The sequence below is a fragment of the Pteronotus mesoamericanus genome, unplaced genomic scaffold, assembly GCF_021234165.1.
Source record: "Pteronotus mesoamericanus isolate MK-2021 breed Mesoamerican mustached bat unplaced genomic scaffold, CSHL_Meso_final scaffold_54, whole genome shotgun sequence".
Lineage (NCBI taxonomy): Eukaryota > Metazoa > Chordata > Mammalia > Chiroptera > Mormoopidae > Pteronotus > Pteronotus mesoamericanus.
The window spans coordinates 30,699,655-30,718,848 of record NW_026555321.1 but is presented as its reverse complement, the minus strand read 5'-3'; the positions used below and the strand labels follow the sequence as shown (position 1 = coordinate 30,718,848).

General features: G+C 45.7%; 1 protein-coding gene across 5 annotated transcripts in view; it reads right to left on the bottom strand.

The window, feature by feature from the left end:
- Nucleotides 1-19,194, bottom strand: part of VGLL4 (vestigial like family member 4) — a 154,777-nt gene that overhangs the window by 12,223 nt on the left and 123,360 nt on the right. The window contains exon 1 of one of the 5 annotated variants that reach the window (XM_054595081.1): nucleotides 12,054-12,226. The exons of the other annotated variants lie outside the window; for them this stretch is intronic. Within the exon in view, the coding sequence (XP_054451056.1) occupies nucleotides 12,054-12,067 (14 nt within the window). The 5' untranslated portion in view covers nucleotides 12,068-12,226. Of the gene's footprint in view, nucleotides 1-12,053; nucleotides 12,227-19,194 lie in introns of those variants that run through there. 5 annotated transcript variants of the gene reach the window in all.

The following is a 19,194-nucleotide window of genomic DNA, read 5'->3' as shown; positions in this document are numbered from 1 at the left end:
GTTAATGTTTGGCAAGATACAGGAATTGCTTCCCTGCCACAATATTCTCCCTTGCTCCCCTCCAAAAAGTTAAGGTTTCTGAAGGCCATTTAATGAATGAGGTAAACTCAGGGAATAGATTACTGGCTTCTCAGTCAGATTTCTCCCCTGTCCAATTCAGACTCCAGCATATTCAACCAGGATTAACTGAACCCCTATTCTGTAATAGTTACAGAAAGTAAGACATAGCCCTGCCTTCTCCTGGGGTACAGGTGAGGTAGAACGTGCCCGAGAAGGGCGCGGGTGGCTGGAGAGAGTTGGATGAAGACCCCCCTACTCCCCCTCCCACCCCGCCCCCTGCCGGCGGAAGGAACAGCCTAAAGCTCAGGCAGCATGGGTCCCCATCCAACATGAAAGTCACGACCATACACACAGCCCACCAATCCCTCGCGCTAACGTCCACGTGGCACCTGAATATCGGCAAATCAAGGCCTGAGATCCCCGGATCGGTGGCCACATTCCAGGGGAAAAGGATGCTCAAAGATGGCAGTGAGGTGTCCAAGGGCACACAGCTGACGGGGTGGTGCCCACCCACAGCTGCCACCAGTGCTCCTGAAGGTCCACTCTGCGCCCACACCATGTGGGGGAGCAGAAGAGGCAACTTTGGGGGCGAACCAGAAAAACAGTCAATGAAAAACATGACGCAGCGGGGCATCATGGAGCAGGCGGAGACGCTGAAAAAACACAGAAAGAAAACGTCTGAGGAACTCGCTGGTTAATTTTAGTAAAATTATACATTACTCACATTTCCAGCTCATTTTCCTAGTTCCTGGAGCTTAAAGACAGACATTGTTTTCCATGCCCCCCTCCCCGCCCCCGAGTGAATCATACCCTGGGCTCCGCGGCTTCCCAGGGCATCATGGGCTCCCACGGTCGGCAGGCCCAGACCACATGCTTCCTGCCAGGGAGATCGGGGGCCTCTGCGAAAACACAGCTGTGGCCCCGTCAGGGCCTACTGGGCTCATGGGCGGCTGGACACCAAGGACCGCCAAAGCCACGGCGGCTCCAGGGCACCCAGGCCCCTCCTCACACTCATCCTGGGGAGGGCATCTCTACTGCCAACTGTCTTAGGACAGAAAGTGGAAAAGGGGAACAAAAGTAAAAAGGTGGTTACGAAAGAAGACACCTACTATACCTTCCCCCGGGACAAAGAGTTCCAGGGAATGGATGCTACACACTACTGACTCTCCTGTCTTTGAGCAGAGAAACAAGAAATGTCTATAGTGTCTGGAGAAAAGTCAACTAGATTCTAAGCAGTGAAACTGAAAGAATCCATCACATGAAAAATGTGTACAGCACCTACTGGATCTTCATTAAAATGAGATACCCCACCCATCAGGAGCTCTGAGTTGAAAGCAAACCCTCAGGAAGGTATCACAGCACTGATGTGCTCAAGCCTTAACCGAATTCCATTAACTATGGATGGCTATTAATTAAACCAATATGAGTCTGAATTTGTATGACGGGGAGGGGGTATGGGTATGAAACGTTTTAGTTAGTGCCTTCAAGGAAATACTCTGCGGCCCTGTGGGACCCAACCGCTGCACGCACCTGGCACAGTCTCAGGGCAAGTCCCTCAGCTTGGGGACCAGTCAAGCCCTACATCTCCCCCGCCCCACTTCCCAAAAGGCACAGGACATCCCTGAGGTGACAGGCCTGCCAGACGCCAGACCACACCTGGCAGGAGTGAACTGAAGGTCTGGGAGCAGTGGCAAGGCTGGCAGGGAGCAGGGGCCCATGATGGTCGCAGCCAAGACAGTCCTTCCCCCAACCCGCAGGCCCCCCTTCCCCCTCCCATGTCACCGTTTACACAAGTATTTGCCCTCTGGGAACCTGCAGGAAAGCAACAAACCTTCACAGCCCAACACTAATGATAACAAAGTTGTTAAAGCATCTTTAATTTTTAAAAGCTACCTCAGATAATACACTTAATGTCACTGAACTATGGCTAAAAATGGCTAAAATGCCATGCATACTTCACCACAATTAAAAATAACAATTTTTTAAATTAAAAATTAAAAGCACCCCCACGACCATTACTTACAGGGCCCTCAGGTTTATGATGTGGGCCAGGCAGGTGGCAGGACCCCAGATATGCAGAAAAGAGGACCAAGGAAAAGAAGACAAACACTTCGCCTAAGATCTAGATGGAGGCAGGATGTCGCTGAGGCACGTCCTGCCCTTCAGCTGAGCTCACCCCAGGCCCTATGGCAGCTCTGCGTCACCTCCCAAGCTTCCAGGAGGCCCTCCCTGCCCCCCAAACTGCAGGGGGCAGGTAACAGTGGGAACCTGGACATGCACGAAGGCGCCAGCCCCCCAAGGCCCGCCCCCAGTTAGGCGCGTCTGCCTTGCTGTCTCAATCAGCTTCACATTCCTGCCCCCAGGGCCCCGTCCAGCCCCCTCAGGGACAGGACACTCTGGAGGGCCCACTCCTGCAAGCTCTGCTTCCTCCCCAGGGCTCGGCACAGACCTGAGCACACAGTGGATGTGTTAACAACTATAGTTAAGAACAACTAGTTAATAAGCGAATTATTAAAGTACATATACTCTGCATGAGTCCAATTAACAGCATCTGTGGTGAATGGAAAGGGTATTTGGGACATTTCAGAGGGCATTACCAGCAGGAAAGACTTATTTTCCTGAAAAAAGCAACGTTTAGGGAACATTTAAACATCGGGCACCAGTGGTAATGAGACATTTGCTCCCATTCACTACCTTCTCCAGCTTTTGTTTTCCTCCCCCCGCTTCTAAAAGCCCCCTAACTTGTCCAAACCTCACACACTCACAGGGATGCACGCATCACCCCCTTCCTTCTCCTGGTGAGCAGGACAGTCTTCCCAGCCAAGCACGAAGGTGCTTGGGTTTGTCTCCCAGACACCCTGGTCCAGCCTCATCGCTCCTCAGTACCAATTTCAGACGGGACTTCCGGGAGTGCTGACACCACCAGCAGGACGCAGGGACTCAGAAGGAAAGCCTGAGTACAGATGACATTTGCATGTGGAGGTGCTGGGAGATGAGGCAGAGACACCCTCCAGGGCAAAATATGGCAAGCTGTGTGCCACGGGCAGGACAAGGTTGGGAAATACCAACACCCAGGGCGTCCCAAAGACTTGGAGCAACCAAAGGGCTCTCTGCTTCAACGACAAGCCCATCCAGGTCAGCAGTGCAAAGGGGGTGGAGACTGCCTTTCCCTTAAATGCAAGGAAAGATTGTGTTGCATAAGACAACTATCATCACTTAACATCACAAATAATCAAGACCAGTCCTGGCTGGGCAAAGGCTCCAGGGAGTGTGAAGGACACTGCAATCGGCTAACTTCTCCGCTGGCACCGCTCTCCACCCACGTTACACCTTCCTCATTTACTCCAACAAAGGGAGAGTCCCCCTTTCTGCTGGTTCAGATTTCAAAAATCAGCTGCACCACTAAGCAACACCGCATCTGCTCGATCATGTGATTTGTGACTTGTCCCAGGGAGAAAAGCATATACCACTGCAATGTTGCCCTTAGAAAGTGGTGTCCAGAAAGAGAATGCACTAAAAAATGGGGAATCCCTGGAAGCGAATTACTTATCTTGATTATCTTTGCTACCCTGCATGCCAGATCATATTCTAGTTCTCACTGTCTTATTAAATCCAACACAATGCTGCAAAATACACATCATCATATCATCCCCATTTTACAGATGAGTAAACTGGGGTTCAAAGAGGTTGAATAACTCATCTGAAGTACAAGGATTCTAATTTATATTTGACTGGTTCTAAAGTCTTTCTTTCTCACTTTCTCCGGAGAGAGGTTGAGAAATCTACGAAGACCTATGTACCTACCACCCAGAGCTGAGAAATGAAAACGGCACTATCGTACCTGCCTCCAACCTTTCCTTCCCTTCTGGAGGAAATGCTGGCAGTGATCAAAGCAGCAGAGCAGGGCGGACGCAGGTGCAGTGCCCTCTCCCGACCCCCCCCCCCTCCGGGCCCAAGCCCCCGCTTCACCCAGAGGTACGCGCTGGCCAGTATTTGAAGATATTCTTCCTATATATAAATATATCGTTAAATAATATATAGCACATTTTACATTCACATCACAGTATCACACTGTATGTACTGTTTTACAGCCCCGCTTATTTCCCTCACCTGGTTTTGGGGCTCTACCCATTACCTGACCAAGGCAGCTAGTTTATCCATCTTAATTTTCCTGCTGTACCATATTCCTTCACATGAACGCATGAGAATTTATTTGTCGTTTCTTCACTGACAGTTAGTTGGACAATCTCTGGCTTTTCCTTACTGCAAATAGCCCTACAATGTTTATATCCTTGCACATTTCTCCTGTGCCTGGAAGCAATGTGCCTGAGGGTCTCTCCGATAGAGGTCTGGAAGTTACTAGTGTAACTAAGGACCTGTTTACACATTTATTAACCATTCTATTTTCTTCTTTGAATTGCTTTTAATTGTTATGGGTTGAATTATGTTCCCCCAAAGATGGTGAAGTCCTAACCCATAACCCCCTTCCTGCAAATGATCTCATTTGGAAACAGCATCCTTGCACATAATCGAGTTCAGATGAGGTCATTAGGGTAGGCCCTCATCCAATATGATTGGTGGCCTTATGAAAAGCAGAAACTTGGACACAGTGACAGGCATGTACATAGGAGAAAGGATGTGAAGACAGAGGGAGAAAGTCATCTTTAAGCCAAGGGATGTCTGAGGCCGCTGGGGGAGAGAGGCGCACACCAGCCGCCCTCCCAACCCTTAGAGGAAACCAGCCCTGCCGGATGCCTTGCTTTCGGGAGTCAGTCGCCGAGGCTGTGAGACATCTGTCATTTAAGTCGCCCCCACCGTAGCACTTTGTCATGGCAGTGCCAGAAAACTAAGACAGTTTCCACGCCCCCCTTTTTTTTTAACCCACTTCTTTATACATTTTTAGATACTCTCCACACCCATGTTTTTCCTACTTTATTTGTAGTAATCCTGCCTTCCTACTCAAAAAATTTGAGAGCTTCTTCTAGACATTTTCAAAGAGGTCCCTAAGATCCACTGGCCCTCAGGTATCCCTGTCACGCATGCTGTATTTACGAGGCACATTTAATAAGCACAGAGATGACACCAGGAGTCAAGGCCCTTGTGTGTTTGAGGCCAGGCCTGCCAATGAGAAGCTGGAGGGCCAGCTGCCCCCTGGCTTCTCCTCCAAGTGCAGTTCAGAAGCCAGGAAAGGCATCCCCACACTCCCCTACATACAAGAGGGGAAGCAGCCTGTCAGCCAAGTTATCATCCAAAACCTTTTGGCTCAGGAACATTTTGGACAGATGAATGAAAGGATGAACCAGGAGATCTGTTTATTATTCCTGCATTGATGGGCCTGCCGATAACATACACCCCAAGACCACAGGTCAACGGCGAGTACTGCCCACCTCTCTCATTCAGTGCTGTGCCAGCCCTGGGAAGTGCCCGCCACCGTTCCCAGTATGGGGAGGGAAGCGGAGCGGAGAATCAGAACGCTCAGCCCAGAGCCACGTGGCTGGAAGGTGGTGGGGTGGGGACTCACATCAGGCCAGCGCCTCCTCTTCTGCAGAAATTGCCTATGAGGGTTTCAGAAATAACACATTTCTGTGGTGCCATAAGGCAAATCAACAATACTGGACAGTGTAAGAGGAAACATAACTGACTTGGACTCTTCTCTGTAACTGAGTCAAGGATTTCCAATCAAAGCCCTCCCAAGAGCGAGTGGCCCTAAATGAGCACAACCCACGTGCCCACGTTTCCTCCAGCGGCCAGGCTCCTCTGACCTCGCTCCGGCCTCGGGCAGCAGGCCGGCCCTCCCCAGCGTTCGGTCGCTGTGCTCTCACCATCGCTGCCCTCCTTTCTCCAAGAGGCTGGATGGAGCTCCACGGGAACGTGGGACTCCCTCTTCCTTAGGCACAATCACTGCGCAGGTCTCTATGAGGGACCTGGGGACCCCCAGGGAGCCTGGCACAGCATATGGAGTCACGGTGGTCACGCCAATAAAAATTCCCAAATGGGAGCCTCAGAGATAAAATACTTTAAAACTATTTTAGTTAGCAGCCCATCTGAAACATCCTGCAATTTGTTCTTTCCCATCTTGGTGACTCAGGGTTTTTATCTTTACCGTGAACATTATTTCAGACTCCGTGCAGCAGGAGGCCCCCCCGACCGGCCCGCCGCCCCGTCCTGCGCCCTCAGACCGCGCCGGTGCTGGTTCAGCTCCTCACTGTGTTCCGGCTTCCCGCCTTGGCTAAGGCAGTGCCACTCCTGGAGTGGGTGTGTCTGCCACTGCCAGTGCCCTTATCTTTCCCTTTTCCTCACGGCCGGCCAAAGAGCCAGGCAATTAGGCTTGCTGGAATGATGTGTGGAGGAAAGAGTGCACAGCCTCTGCGTGAGTGTGGGGCCTCGCACGGCAGCTTTCCCCTCTCAGATTCCTGCATTCAGAGGTCTTCTTCGCTTGGGAAAGTGAGGGCTTCCTAGGCCTGCTGCCTATAGAGAAGCAGACTCCCCCGCCAGGTCAGCCGGCAGAGCAGAGCCCTTACACTTCGCTGGGAGACTCGGATTTCTGAATTGCTTGGCTCTGTGTAAATAAGGTGCCAGTTTTCTCTGACTACAACTGTCTGCACGTTTTCTATCATTAGCTGAGGCAAGAGGAAAAGCTAAACTTTGAGAAAAGAGGTCAACCCTGAGAACATGATTGGTAAAGTATCTCGTCTGCCGCCCATGTTAGTGGCCGTGACCACAAAAGCAGTGGGGGTGGCCCACCTGGGTTGGGCCCCGGGGACGTGCTACGGACAGAATGGATCACATGTCCCACACGTGTCCACTGAGAGTTTTCACATGAATGGAGATGTTGCTGAGACTCATAAAATATAAATTAACTTAAAATTCCCACTGCTGGTAAGTTTGTAGTCATTTTTGTCATTATAGTCTCTCAATGAATGATGTAAAAAATTCTCTCATTGAATGATGTGAAAAAATACAACCATCATATTTTTTGGCCTTAAACAGAGTCCTTGCATCAGAGAAGGGATGGAAAACATTATATAACTCAGCTACAATGTCTGAGGAAGGCAACAATCTAGCAGAGTTTATCTACTTCTATGCACTAGGGCAGGCATATCAACATAGTGATATTCTGCTTGGCTAGCCTTTAAGTACCACTTGAGAAAGCTGGGGTGAGGACTAGAGAAAGGACAAAGCAGAGCGATTTGCTCAATGAGTGCACCCATTACATGGACAGCTTTGCTGGGGGTGACCAGAAGCTCAGTTCTTCCTGCTGCTCCCCCTCCCCGACCCTCCCAAATCCTCAATCTAAGGTCCACTGGCAAATCCTTGTGCTAGGAAAGTGGAGTGTGGAACAAGATGCTCGGGAAGGCACAAAATGGAATCATTCTCTTTCTTAACCATCCACCAATCCGAGACTTAGAAGACCAGTTCCTTCTAGACAGGCCTGGAGTGAAGCAAACTAGGGAAAGAAACTTTATGCAGTACACTGCCCAGAAGTTTACCTATGTCAGGGTCTACCACAATGCCTGGCACACAATGACTAATTTATGCATGAACCAACCAAAAGTAAACCAGCACCAGGGGTTTCAGTAAGACAGAGGAGGTCGCGAAGCTCCAGACAGCACCTGGCTCAGCGTGACCGGAGCAACGACTCCAGCCATCGCAAACCCTCCAGAAAGTAATGGTCTGGAAACTCCTCCAATCGCCATTTCCGCTTTCATTCTTCTGGTTTGGTACCGAGCCAGATTTCATAATTCCATTCAAATTCTTTTGAAGGCTCATTGTTAGCTTTTACTCCACATTTTGCAGCAAATTGCTGGAAGATATTATAAAACCATCAAGGCTGAATGCTTTGTCCTACTCGCAGGAAAAGAGCGTCATGGTGAGGTGGTTGTGCATAAAGAAGAGGGACATGGGACTGCAGTGCCCCTCAAAGACTGGGGCACACACAGGGCCTTACTTCCTCTCCAAGCAATTCACAATAAAAGGTTCTTCCTCATAATGAATGAAATCTGCTTTCCAGTAGGATTCTTGGGTCAAAGGTCAGCCCTTTGGAAAAGTTCAATTCAATCTATTTCCTTTTCCAGTGAGTAGACAACTGCTTCTATGTCAGCCCTGCCATGCCCAGAATTCTCTTCACCAAACAAGAATCCCTCCAAAAGGCCCTAATACCAGACCCCTGTCCTATCACCAACCTGTGCATGGTCTCCAAATTAACATTCATCTTTAAGTGTGGTGCCCAGAACTAGACGTAATACTCCAGCTGTAATCTAAAGAACAGAGTACATGAGAAAAGATAATTCCGTTCAATTTATGGTAACTTATTTCTAAACCAAAAAGCAGGCCATAAGGCCTAATTAGTAAGCACTAAAGTAAACGCAACAGAACAGTCTAAATCAGGATTATTCCAGGGCTTGCAGTCAACTAGAACTCCACTTTCAAGATGTCTATAGTCACTCCCATAGTCCCGTCACACAGGAAGTGTGGCCACCTAAAAGCCACCTATTGAAATCATTTTTTTTCTTGTTAATTCAGCTATAGGTGTGAGCCCATATTGGCTACAGATATAAATAAGTTACTATATCATCTGCATCACCCTGAATGTGCATCAGAGACAAACTATCAAATCTCCTTCCTGTGCCATTTGGTTTGTTGCGATTGCCTCCTCCCCTGCAGGCATCCAGACACAATCTACACAGTCGCAGTCCAGTCCAGTCCAGTCCAGTCCATTGTCTGACACCTGAGGGCAGGCAGCCTCCCCAGCAGTCTAGCCTTGATGGTGTTTGTAACTAGTTCCAAATTATTTTGTGGACTTGTTGATATTAGGGGATCACCTCGAATTTAGCACATTTTTTTTCAACACTGAACAAAAATTAGAAAGCCAGTTTTCCTTTTTAAAACTACCCACCTACCCTGACTGGAATCAGAAAATTGGTAGGCAAAATTAAATTACTGAGTTAAATGATAACTATACTAAAAAGTTTGTGAGTATAAGTATTGAGTATATAAAGTGATTAAATAGTCGCCTAATTAAAGATATCCAAATATTCTTGAAAAGTCATCACAGTTAATAGTAAATCACTAATTACTATAATTATTAATTATAAAATTATTATTAAAGGACCTTCTGTCTGAGAGCAAATAATGTAGCGCACTCATTCTTTCTCAGCACCCGGGCGGTCTCTGGGCTGAACTCTCTTTCTAAAAGCTAGAGGAAAAGGTCGGCTAAGCTATTTTTTCTTTACTTAGATTACATGATAGGAACTGATCTGAATTACTTAAAAATTATTGCAAGGACTCTCAGGTGCTTCAAAAGGCTTCTAACATATTGACAACTGATAGACAAATTACCAAGCTATTGTTAAAGCAAAATTCCCAAGGGACCTTAAAAAAAAAAAACAAAAAAAAAACAAGAAAACGACACTGATGGCTTACTTCATTTTTCTCTGACTCATACATTCCATTTCTTTACAATTATTCTCATTTTCAAACTCTTCATAGAATTCAGAACTGACTTTTCCTATGCTGTCTGCCTGGCTTCACTGGAACACCTCTAACATCTAAGTAGTGCCCTATTAAAATCATATTTAATCCAAAACCTAGAACCCTGAAAAGAAGGGAGAAAAGGAACCTAGGGGAACCTGATGATTCCATTCTACAGTGTAATGGCATTTTCACCCCCAAACTCTTGAGCTGATGATTCTAAAAAATGCCTTCAGAGAATCCATGACTACCATCCCCCAATGCCCTAAAGGACATACACTTTCCTCTTCATGAGCTAGGACTTCCAACCAAATGGTAATGGTGAATCCTAACTACCCTTTAAGGTGAAATCACCACCACAAAAGTCATCACACTGCAATTCTCTATTATTAGGCACCAAATATCACATCCGCGGGGAGCAACCGCTTCTGTCCCCCACACTGCTCACCCCTTCCTGTGCGCTGCTCCTCCCAGCTGAGTATGGAATGCAAAGGCTTAACCCTGCTTTCAATTCTTTTGAGTAATAGACTCATTATCATTTACTCATTTGAACTACGTTATTAATCATTAGTCCTTGAAAGATTTTTTTTTGGTGGTAATATACATATAAAATTCCCCATTTTATTTTTAAGTGTACAGTTCAGTGGCATTAAATGTATTCACACTGTTGTGCATCTACCACCACCATGATCTCCAGGATTTTTCATCTCCCCAAACTGAAACTCTGTGCTCACTGAACAGTAACTCCCCATTCCCCTGCTCCCAGCCCCTGGCAAAACCACTTTTCTGTCTCTATGAATATGACTCCTCACAAAGTGCAATCATACACTATTTGTCCTTCTTTGACTACACATTTCACTCACCATCATGTCCTCAAGGTTCATCCATGCTATATAGCATGTGTCAGAATTGTGTTCCTTTTTAAAGACTGAATAATATTCCACTGTGTATACAGACCATATTTTGTTTATCTGGATGCAGCAATGGAGACCTGGGTTGTATGCTGCTATAAACATGGGTGTACAAATACCTCTTCGAAACCCTGCTTTCAGTTCTTTGGGGTATACACCCATAAATGGACTTCCTGGATCATATAGTAGTTCTATGTTTAATTTTTAGTCCTTATAAGTTTTGACAAGTTATTGGCAGCAAAGCAGGTTGAAACTACAGGATGTATTTTTCACTACATGTTTGTCCCTCTCTACTAGGGAAAAGTAAAAGGTTTCCAAAAGGATGGGTCTCACCCACAACAACGAAAAAAATGCACGTCTTAGTAAACACAGTCCAAGTGGCTCATGAGAGAAATGCTCATGAATAATGTAAACATTTGACATAAAAATTAAATAAGAACATCCATCACCCAGTTCACTAAATTCAGCAAACGCAGGCGCACGGTCAATGGTATTGCAATTAACAGTGAACACTGTGGAGACTCACAAGCTACATATTTGCGGTTCTCATTTCTCACTATGGGCCTTTAAAAATTACTTCAAGTCATCCAAGGATGGCTAATGTTAATAATACGCAGTAATAACTACCATTTGTGTAACATTAGTGTACAGTTTTACAAAGTGCTTTGCACATATATTATTGTTAACAGATCTTCAATCTGCAACTCTGCCGTACTGCCCAGAAAATGTTTCTCAAATGATAAAACAAAAACCTGTCATACCTATCTGTACAGGCAGGTGAGGGCACCGAGACACGGGCTCTCCCATTTTAACCTCAGCTTCATTTCAGAACAAGTATGGAGCAAAGGGTGGGAGGAGTTACTTTACAAGTTACCAAGAGATCAAACAAAAGCGTTCAATTTCTATTAAACGTGAAGATCTCTTGATGTCTAATGGATCCTGTGCACTAAAACAACTCACAGAGGAGGGACTCAAGTAAAATTTCCATGGAGGGAAGTGGTCAAATAGCTGAGGTCAAAACCTCCAGACTTCAATTGTGGCCAAGTGCTTTTATTTCCCTTGTAATTTTCTTTAAGAATAAATGTTAAACCTAAAACATACCCTCTTTTGGAGGCAATTTTGGCAGCTGAGCTCAGTGGGAAGAAAAAGCACCCTGTACTCCCCAAATCAGCAGCCACTCAAACTATGCGCCATTGTCTAGAGGTGGTCACATGATAGCCCAGCCTGGCAATAACATGTCAGCCACCACCTGAAACTTGGTTACTTCCAACCCATTAAGGAAACAATTACCAGTGTGCATGAACCTTCCCCGCTCACGTGTAATCTGCGGCCAGCACTGCAGCCCCACTAACAGCCCGCTCTCTCCTTGCAGTCCCCTCTCAGCAGAAACTGTACATGGCATGGATCTGATTGGGACAAGGTGCCGTTCAGTGAGGGGTGAGGGATGAGAGGGAAAAATCACTGCTGTCCCTTCTGAGCAAAATCAACTCTACCTCTCCCAGCACTTGCTGCCTCACAGTTTAAATTAATTACAGCTGAAAATACAGGGTTGCCATCTGGTTTGAAAAAGCAAGGATAAGGGGATAAAATGAAAGGGTTTTTGGTACTAACCTCACTTTAATCATTGCCAAAGAGCATGAAGACAGCCCAGCGTCCTCCCACAAGAAAGCCTTGGGCCTCACAAACTTGGCAAGCAGTCCCAGGCACAAAACTGGATAGGCGGAATGCCTGTCAGAATAAAAGTCCCCAGCCGAAAGGAGACTTGCAAGGTAAGGGACCTGCCTGCCCCCACGCTGCAGGAAGAGTTTTCTATGGGTCCTGGGATAGGTTAGCAACTCCTGGGAGGGTTTATTTACAGAGAGTGTCTTGCCAGAATGTTACATGCATCATTACAGTTCCATTTTGTGAGAAAAGAGGTCTGCTGTCAGAATTATAGTATGTGATTTCCTCTTTCTTTGTTTATCCATATTCCATAACATAAGGCTTTTATAAAACTCCAAACTAAGGCTAAACAAAATGCAGGAGAGAAGGGTGGCTGGAGACAGGAGCCAGCTCTGACAGCACAATGCATGCAACTCCAAGGCACCCTTGCGGCTGGCCCCTCGGAGAAAGAATGTCAAAAATCCCCATTTCTCCTCGGCTGCAGTCACAACTAGTCTCACTTGTGTTTTGTAGGAAGCAACTTCCTTCTGCTTTCCTCCCACAGGCAGAATCCTGGATGAGAGGCTCTTTTCTATTTGGACTCTTGGGCTGCAGAAAAATGCTGACTGCAGGCATGGGGAAGGCAAGGTACCACAGCAACCCTTGGTTTGTCTCAATGGGCTGTAGGAGGGCGCAAAAAAATGCCAAGTCTGCGGCTTTTTTTTAAAGATTTTATTTATTTATTTTTAGAGAGAGGGGAAGGGAAGAAGAAAGAGATGGAAACATTCATGTGTGGTTGTCTCTCACGCACCCCCAATGGGGGACTGGCCCGAAACCCAGGCAGGTGCCCTGACTGGGAATATCACACCGGCGAACCTTTGGGTCACAGGCCGACACTCAATCCACTGAGCCACACCAGCCAGGGCTGAGGCTTTCTTAACCATTCCCCAGCATCAACTAGTCCACGGAAGTGGAGCATCGGTTAGATTTTCTGTCCAATTTAACATTTCACCTGCCTGCTACTTGAGTTCTTTTTGTCCCATGTGAGTTTTTCAAACAAAACCTATGTACCCGAGTCCAGCTGCTTTTGGAAAGTAAAAATCCACTGAGGCACAGTGGCATTTACTGAAATAAACTGATCCACCAGTTACAGTCTTTATAAACCAGAGATTAGAACTGTAACAGAGAAGATAAAAGCAGATTATGAAGACAAGCATCTCTGTTCTGGGGAAAAACACATTTTCAACCCAAAAATGATGCAAAGGTTGTCGTCTAAATCTTGCCCTGACAGAATCATTGTCAATAGCAACAGTGTCCATAACATTCAAAATCTCAGGAGTGTAACTTTCAAGTAAATGGTACATCTGTCAAACCACAGGAAACATCTGGTAAAATGGTTAAATAAAAACAGAATTTAAACTTGATTTCAGAGTTTGCGTATGGTACCCAGGAAGAGGCTACTAAAACAAATACCAAACCTTTCTGACCACTCACAGTGCCCCGTGTCACCGTGCGGGTGGAATGGCCCTGAGTGGGACAGAGGAGAAAAAGCCGACAAGGCAGCAAACGCTGGCTGCAGTCCGGTTTTTTCATGGAGATGGCAGCCCCTCTGCTCTCCCAGGGGCGGTGGCCATGGCCTCCTGAGGACCAGGGCCACCCTGCGCTCTGCGCGCACATCACCGCCTCTGAAACTCCCTCAGACACAGCTCTTCCCTCCCCTCACCTGGGCTGACTCCTTCACACACACCCACATGCCCCAGTGCCAGCAGCCAAGTAGGCACTTGGGAAATGTTAATAAATGAACTAATGAAGATGCAAACAATACGTTCTCTTCATTCCACAGCTCACCTGTATTAAGCCCATACAATCATCCCACTATCAACACACGTCCTAGACACATGTAACAAGGTACCAGCCAAAACATTTCAGTCCCTCCTAGAACACTTAAGCCTTTACCATTAAAGAAAAGATTTAATGATTTAACCACTTCCAAATTTTTAAAAATCTGTATTCCTAAAACACAGTAAAGATGAAAAGCAAATAGCAAATTAGGAAACTGGTTATTTTCCTAACACATCTGACAGAGGATCCTTAATGTGAAGAGTGGTAATTTATCAATAGAAAGATGAACACCCTAATTTTTTTTTTTTTTTTTTTTTTAAGATATAAGCAGTCACAATAGAAGAAATCCAAATGGTCAATAAGCATGTGGAAAGATCATTCACGTTCCCTACTGGGCGGGGGGGCGGGGGGGGGGCAAGTCATGACACAATAATTCCCCTATAAACCCTGCAAAGATTAAATACCTGGTGATGCAGGGCAACAGGCAGACGCTTACAGTTGCTAGTGGGAATGTAAGTCAGTAAATCTGCTAGATACTAAATTGGCAGAGTGCACCAGCGAAAGCAGAAATGCGTGCCCTGACCCAGAAATTCAACTTCTAAAAAAAACTGGGGAAATGAGATATGAACAAGGATAGAAATAGTGATAGCCCTAGAAGTTCTGCAAATGATAGTGAAACATTGTAAACAACCCAAATATTGTATTTGTTAACAAGTTCTTTTGGTTATAGGCAACATAAAACAAGGCTGGCTAGCTTATGGGAAAAGGGGGAAATTTATTGGAAGGAGACTGTGCTCCATTTATTGGAAACGAAGAGTTGAACCAATCCTTGAAAAGGAAAACAAGGAGGCGGCCCTGAGGATGCCCGCAACAGGAGGCGGAAGGAGCCCGGCGCCCCTGTGACTCACAGGGGCCTGCTCCTGAGCCTGCACCCTGCCCCTCCCAGCCCCGGGCAGGGAGCTCACACCACCACCAACTGTTACTGCTCAGTGACCACAGGAAACAATGCCACCTTTCTAGGTCCTACGTATACAGTTGACCCTGGAATAACATGGGGTTAGGTTCACTCACTCCCCCCACCCTCCCAGAGTAGAAAATCCTGTAAAACTTTTGCTTCCCCCAAAAACTTTACTAATAGCCTACTGTTGACTGGAAACCTTACCAATAACATCAACAGCTAATAACATTCTGTATGTTATATGCATTATATACTGTATACTGTATTCTTATAATTAAGTGAGCTAGAGTAAAGAAAATATTAAGAAAATCAGAAGGAAGAGAAAATACGTACAATATAGTTTATACATTCATGGCATACTTAACTTTTTCAGTATTTCTAGGCTACGTATTACGTCTATGAGTTTTTCCAAATTGTCACAAATCTCCAAAATTTTTCCCACTATATTTATGGAAAAAAAATCTGTGTATAAGTGGGTCCGTGCAGTTCAAGCCCATGTCATTTCAGGGTTAACTGTTTACCCATCTTCAATCACAGTGCCCTTAAGGAGTTGCTAATGTCATCTTAAAAATTCTGGGATTGTTTTTGTTAGATAATATGTACTGCTAAACATTAAAAGACACCCCCCACACACACACAGACACACAAATGCCACCATTTTCACAGTGAGACTCCACCTGAGTTTCAAATGAATTATTTCTAAGTAAAAAACTAGGGATTTTACAAGAGTGCAATCTACTAGGGTTTAATTGACGGTCTGCAGATTTAGGGAGAAAAGGAACAGGCGAAAGTTCCACTTTGCCATGAGTAAGTGAAAGTATTGGATTTTTTAAAGATTTCATTGATTTATTTTGAGAGAGAGGGAAAGGGAAGGAGAAAAGAGAGGGAGAGAAACATCAATGCCTCTCACACACCCCCAGTTGGGGACCTGGCCCACAACCCAGACATGTGCCCTCACTGGAATTGAACCGGCAACCCTTTGATTCGCAGGCTGGCACTCAGTCCACTGAGAAACACCAGCCAGGGCAGTACTGGATTTTTTTAAAAGTAAAACTTATAACTGTTGGCTAGAAATAGGAATGAGCCTTCGGAGCAGTAATAGACATTAGGGGAAGGTAGCTTACATTATCTTAGAGCAGGCATGAAGATTTTAATTGATTCCCTAGATCTCAGTCACCCTTGTCTTCCAAACCCCTCGACCCTTTTGTCAGCATGCCTTCTCTCCCTTTCCCTTGTTCCTGTTTCCGAACTCACACTTCCTACCACACAATAACGACACACATATCCTGAATACCTCATTCATCTATCACATACAGTGTCGTCCTTCCCAGGGGTGAGAAACACCCTTCCCCCACCGGTCCCACTGGCTTTCCAGAGGGAGATCTCACCAGGGGCTGACACTCCAGGGCAGTCCCTCTGAGCCCCTGCTCCCCTTACCCACCACAACCCCACCACCGTCACCCACTCCTGCAAAATGGGAATAACTATTCTAGATTAAAGATCTCTAAAAAGACAAGAAAACCCAATGCAGTGTGGGATTTGTAATTGAATCCTGAATTTCAAAGAAAACATCTATAAAGGGCATTGCTGAATATGAATATATAGCATATTAGATTGCATCATTGTCTACAACACACATAAAAGAAAGAGAGCAAATATGGCAGAATATTAACTACAGGTGAATCTAGTGAAGGATATATGGGTGCTCCTTATACTATTTTGATGTTTCTGTAGATCTGAATGTTTTCCCAAAATTAAAAGTAGGGAGCAAAGTGGAAGGAGAGGATGTCGGGTCAGATCATCACCAGATTTGGATGGAATGTTTAGAATGATCTCACTTAAAGCACAGGCGATGTGGGATGTTGGAAGCCCTTGGAGAGTCTTCAGAAGCACTGACAAGGGGATGTAAGGAAGAACCTGAGGATGGAGAGGGGCCTGCCACACCCCTAAGATGCCACCAGATGCAATGCTGGCTGCAAACATCAGCCTCAAATCAAAGTCAAGAGGCAGACTGGACAATCCACCTTGAATTGTGAGAGTTGCTTCTCATACTCTATGTAGCTTCCCAAAAGGCGTGTACTAGCAGAAATTTAAATTCATTATTTTTAAATTTAACCATGGGTAAGGAGTCTCCAGATGACCGATAGTCTAAGGAGACCATCTACTGAGAAATAATACTAGAGAAGGGAGTTTGTGACAGATCATCAAAGTCCTCAAAGTTCACCCCAAAGAACTGGAATTTTATACTGTAATCAAAAAGGAACCAGAGCTATGGCCCACCAAAAAAATTTGCCCTGTTCTCCAAATAGGCTCACAAGAAACACTGCTGATGGAGGGTTCGCGGCCATCAGCCCCTTTCCAAAGCGTGTCCATTCCCAAAGCATGCCGCCCCTAGAGGATGTCTGTGTTTCAATCACTTAATATTTAACTTGCTCTAAAGCTAACAGCCTAATACGAAATGATGCGGTGTCATTACCAACATAGGGGAATGATGGCTGTCAGCGATGCAAGCCCAAAGTTATCAAACACAAATGAAATAAATACAATGGTTCTGCTAGAAAATAGTTGAAAAACACTTTGGCTTTGAGAACTTTTTAGAGAGATTTGAAAAACAGCAGAAGTAATTAACATTTGGGCAGAGATCTGTTTGCTTTTCTAGTGAGAAGAGATCTATTCATTGGGTGGATTTCCACCCAGAAGCAACATCCAGCCATCTCTCTGACCTGCGATGAACACCGAACTGAACCGAATTTCTGATTTCCATAAACTTATCTATGTTCACACTGAGATCAGAGCTACATGCATAAGAAGAAATATAAACAGAGGAGTGGAAAAAAACCATTTCATTCATACAAAAAAAACACACAAAAAAAACTCTGAAGGCTTATTGCTCAGAGTCAACATTGGGACAGGATCATTTGATCCAAAATAAGCATCACAGCTGGACTAGTGACTCATTGTAAACTGTGCATTTGCCCAGGTACCAGGGATTTGCACAGTTCTGTTTGGTGGGAGCTGCGGTAGGGAAGGCAGGCAGTGGAGGTTGTGGTGATTCTAGAACGTTCCCTGAACTAAACATTGAGGCTACTAGGAAAAATTGGAAGTATAAGAAGTGGTGCCACTCAGTGTTTACTACATATTTATTTGAAAGGAATTCTTATACTCTTCCCCAAAAGCTAGAGTGCTTCGTCAGTGCTCTCAGAGTGACTCATTTTTCATTCAAGCATTTCTTTAGCACCTAGAAGTTGTCAGGCACTGGGCTGAGTGTTAGTGGGACAGACATGAGTAAGACTCAGCCCATGGCCTGGAGGAACAATGTAGTCTGGGAAGGTGTCAGACAGATGGACACACAACTACACCAAAATGTCATCATTTTATACAAAGAAGTGTTCATCTTGAAGTAGAAGGAATCTCCATTTGCCAAGAGAAGGAGGCAAGGAACATGTGTGAGGACAGGAGTGTGGGCACATGGGCTTAGTCAGCAAGGCGGAGCTCGCTGAGGGGCAGAAGCTCCTGGGGACAAAGCTGTCCAATGTTTCCTGGGGCAAACTGGGAGCCGTGGGAGAATTCCAAGCAGAGAGTGAGACTTCAGACAACTTCTTCTGACACTAAAGTATCAAGACCAGTATGGGGGAGGGGTGCTGCTGTAGAAATGGGGGTCCAAACTATGGCCTAGGTCAGGTCCTGTGTGGAGAACACTTAGCAGACTGATTCCAGAGTGTGTGGCAATGGATCACACCTGGGAGAGGAGACAGAAGTAGGAAGGAGGCAACTTCTAGGCAAGTGGAAAGATAGCTTTCCCATCATGAAGATGGGGGACAGGATTTGGAAAGAGCTAGAAGAGGAAGGAGGGACTAAAGTCAATTCGAGTGAAGCAGCACTGAACTAGAGGTCCGCTTCTTCACTGGACATCAAGGCAGACAGCTCTACATGTGAGAAGGTTAGGTGTCAGCTGCACATCAAGATTCAGGGATCATCCACCTATTGTGGTCATTCAAGCCATGAGTTGGCAATGTCAACTTCATTGGAAGGGTCTGCACAGCGAGGACAGAGCCCTGGAGAATGGCAATAATGAATGTGTCTTTGGAAGATCCTGAGTGGAGTGGCCACAAAATAGGAGGGGATCTAAAGGAAACAAGTAAGAGGACATGGAATCCAAGAGAGAAGAGACTTACAAAGAAGAGGTCAAGCAGGATAAGGAATTGCAGGTTTCCCCCAGATCTGGCAATTAGTATGTCGCAGGTGAACAAGGGAGAGAAGTTTCATGAAAACCATTCGTAGGGATCACAGCATTGGACTGGAGAGTAGATA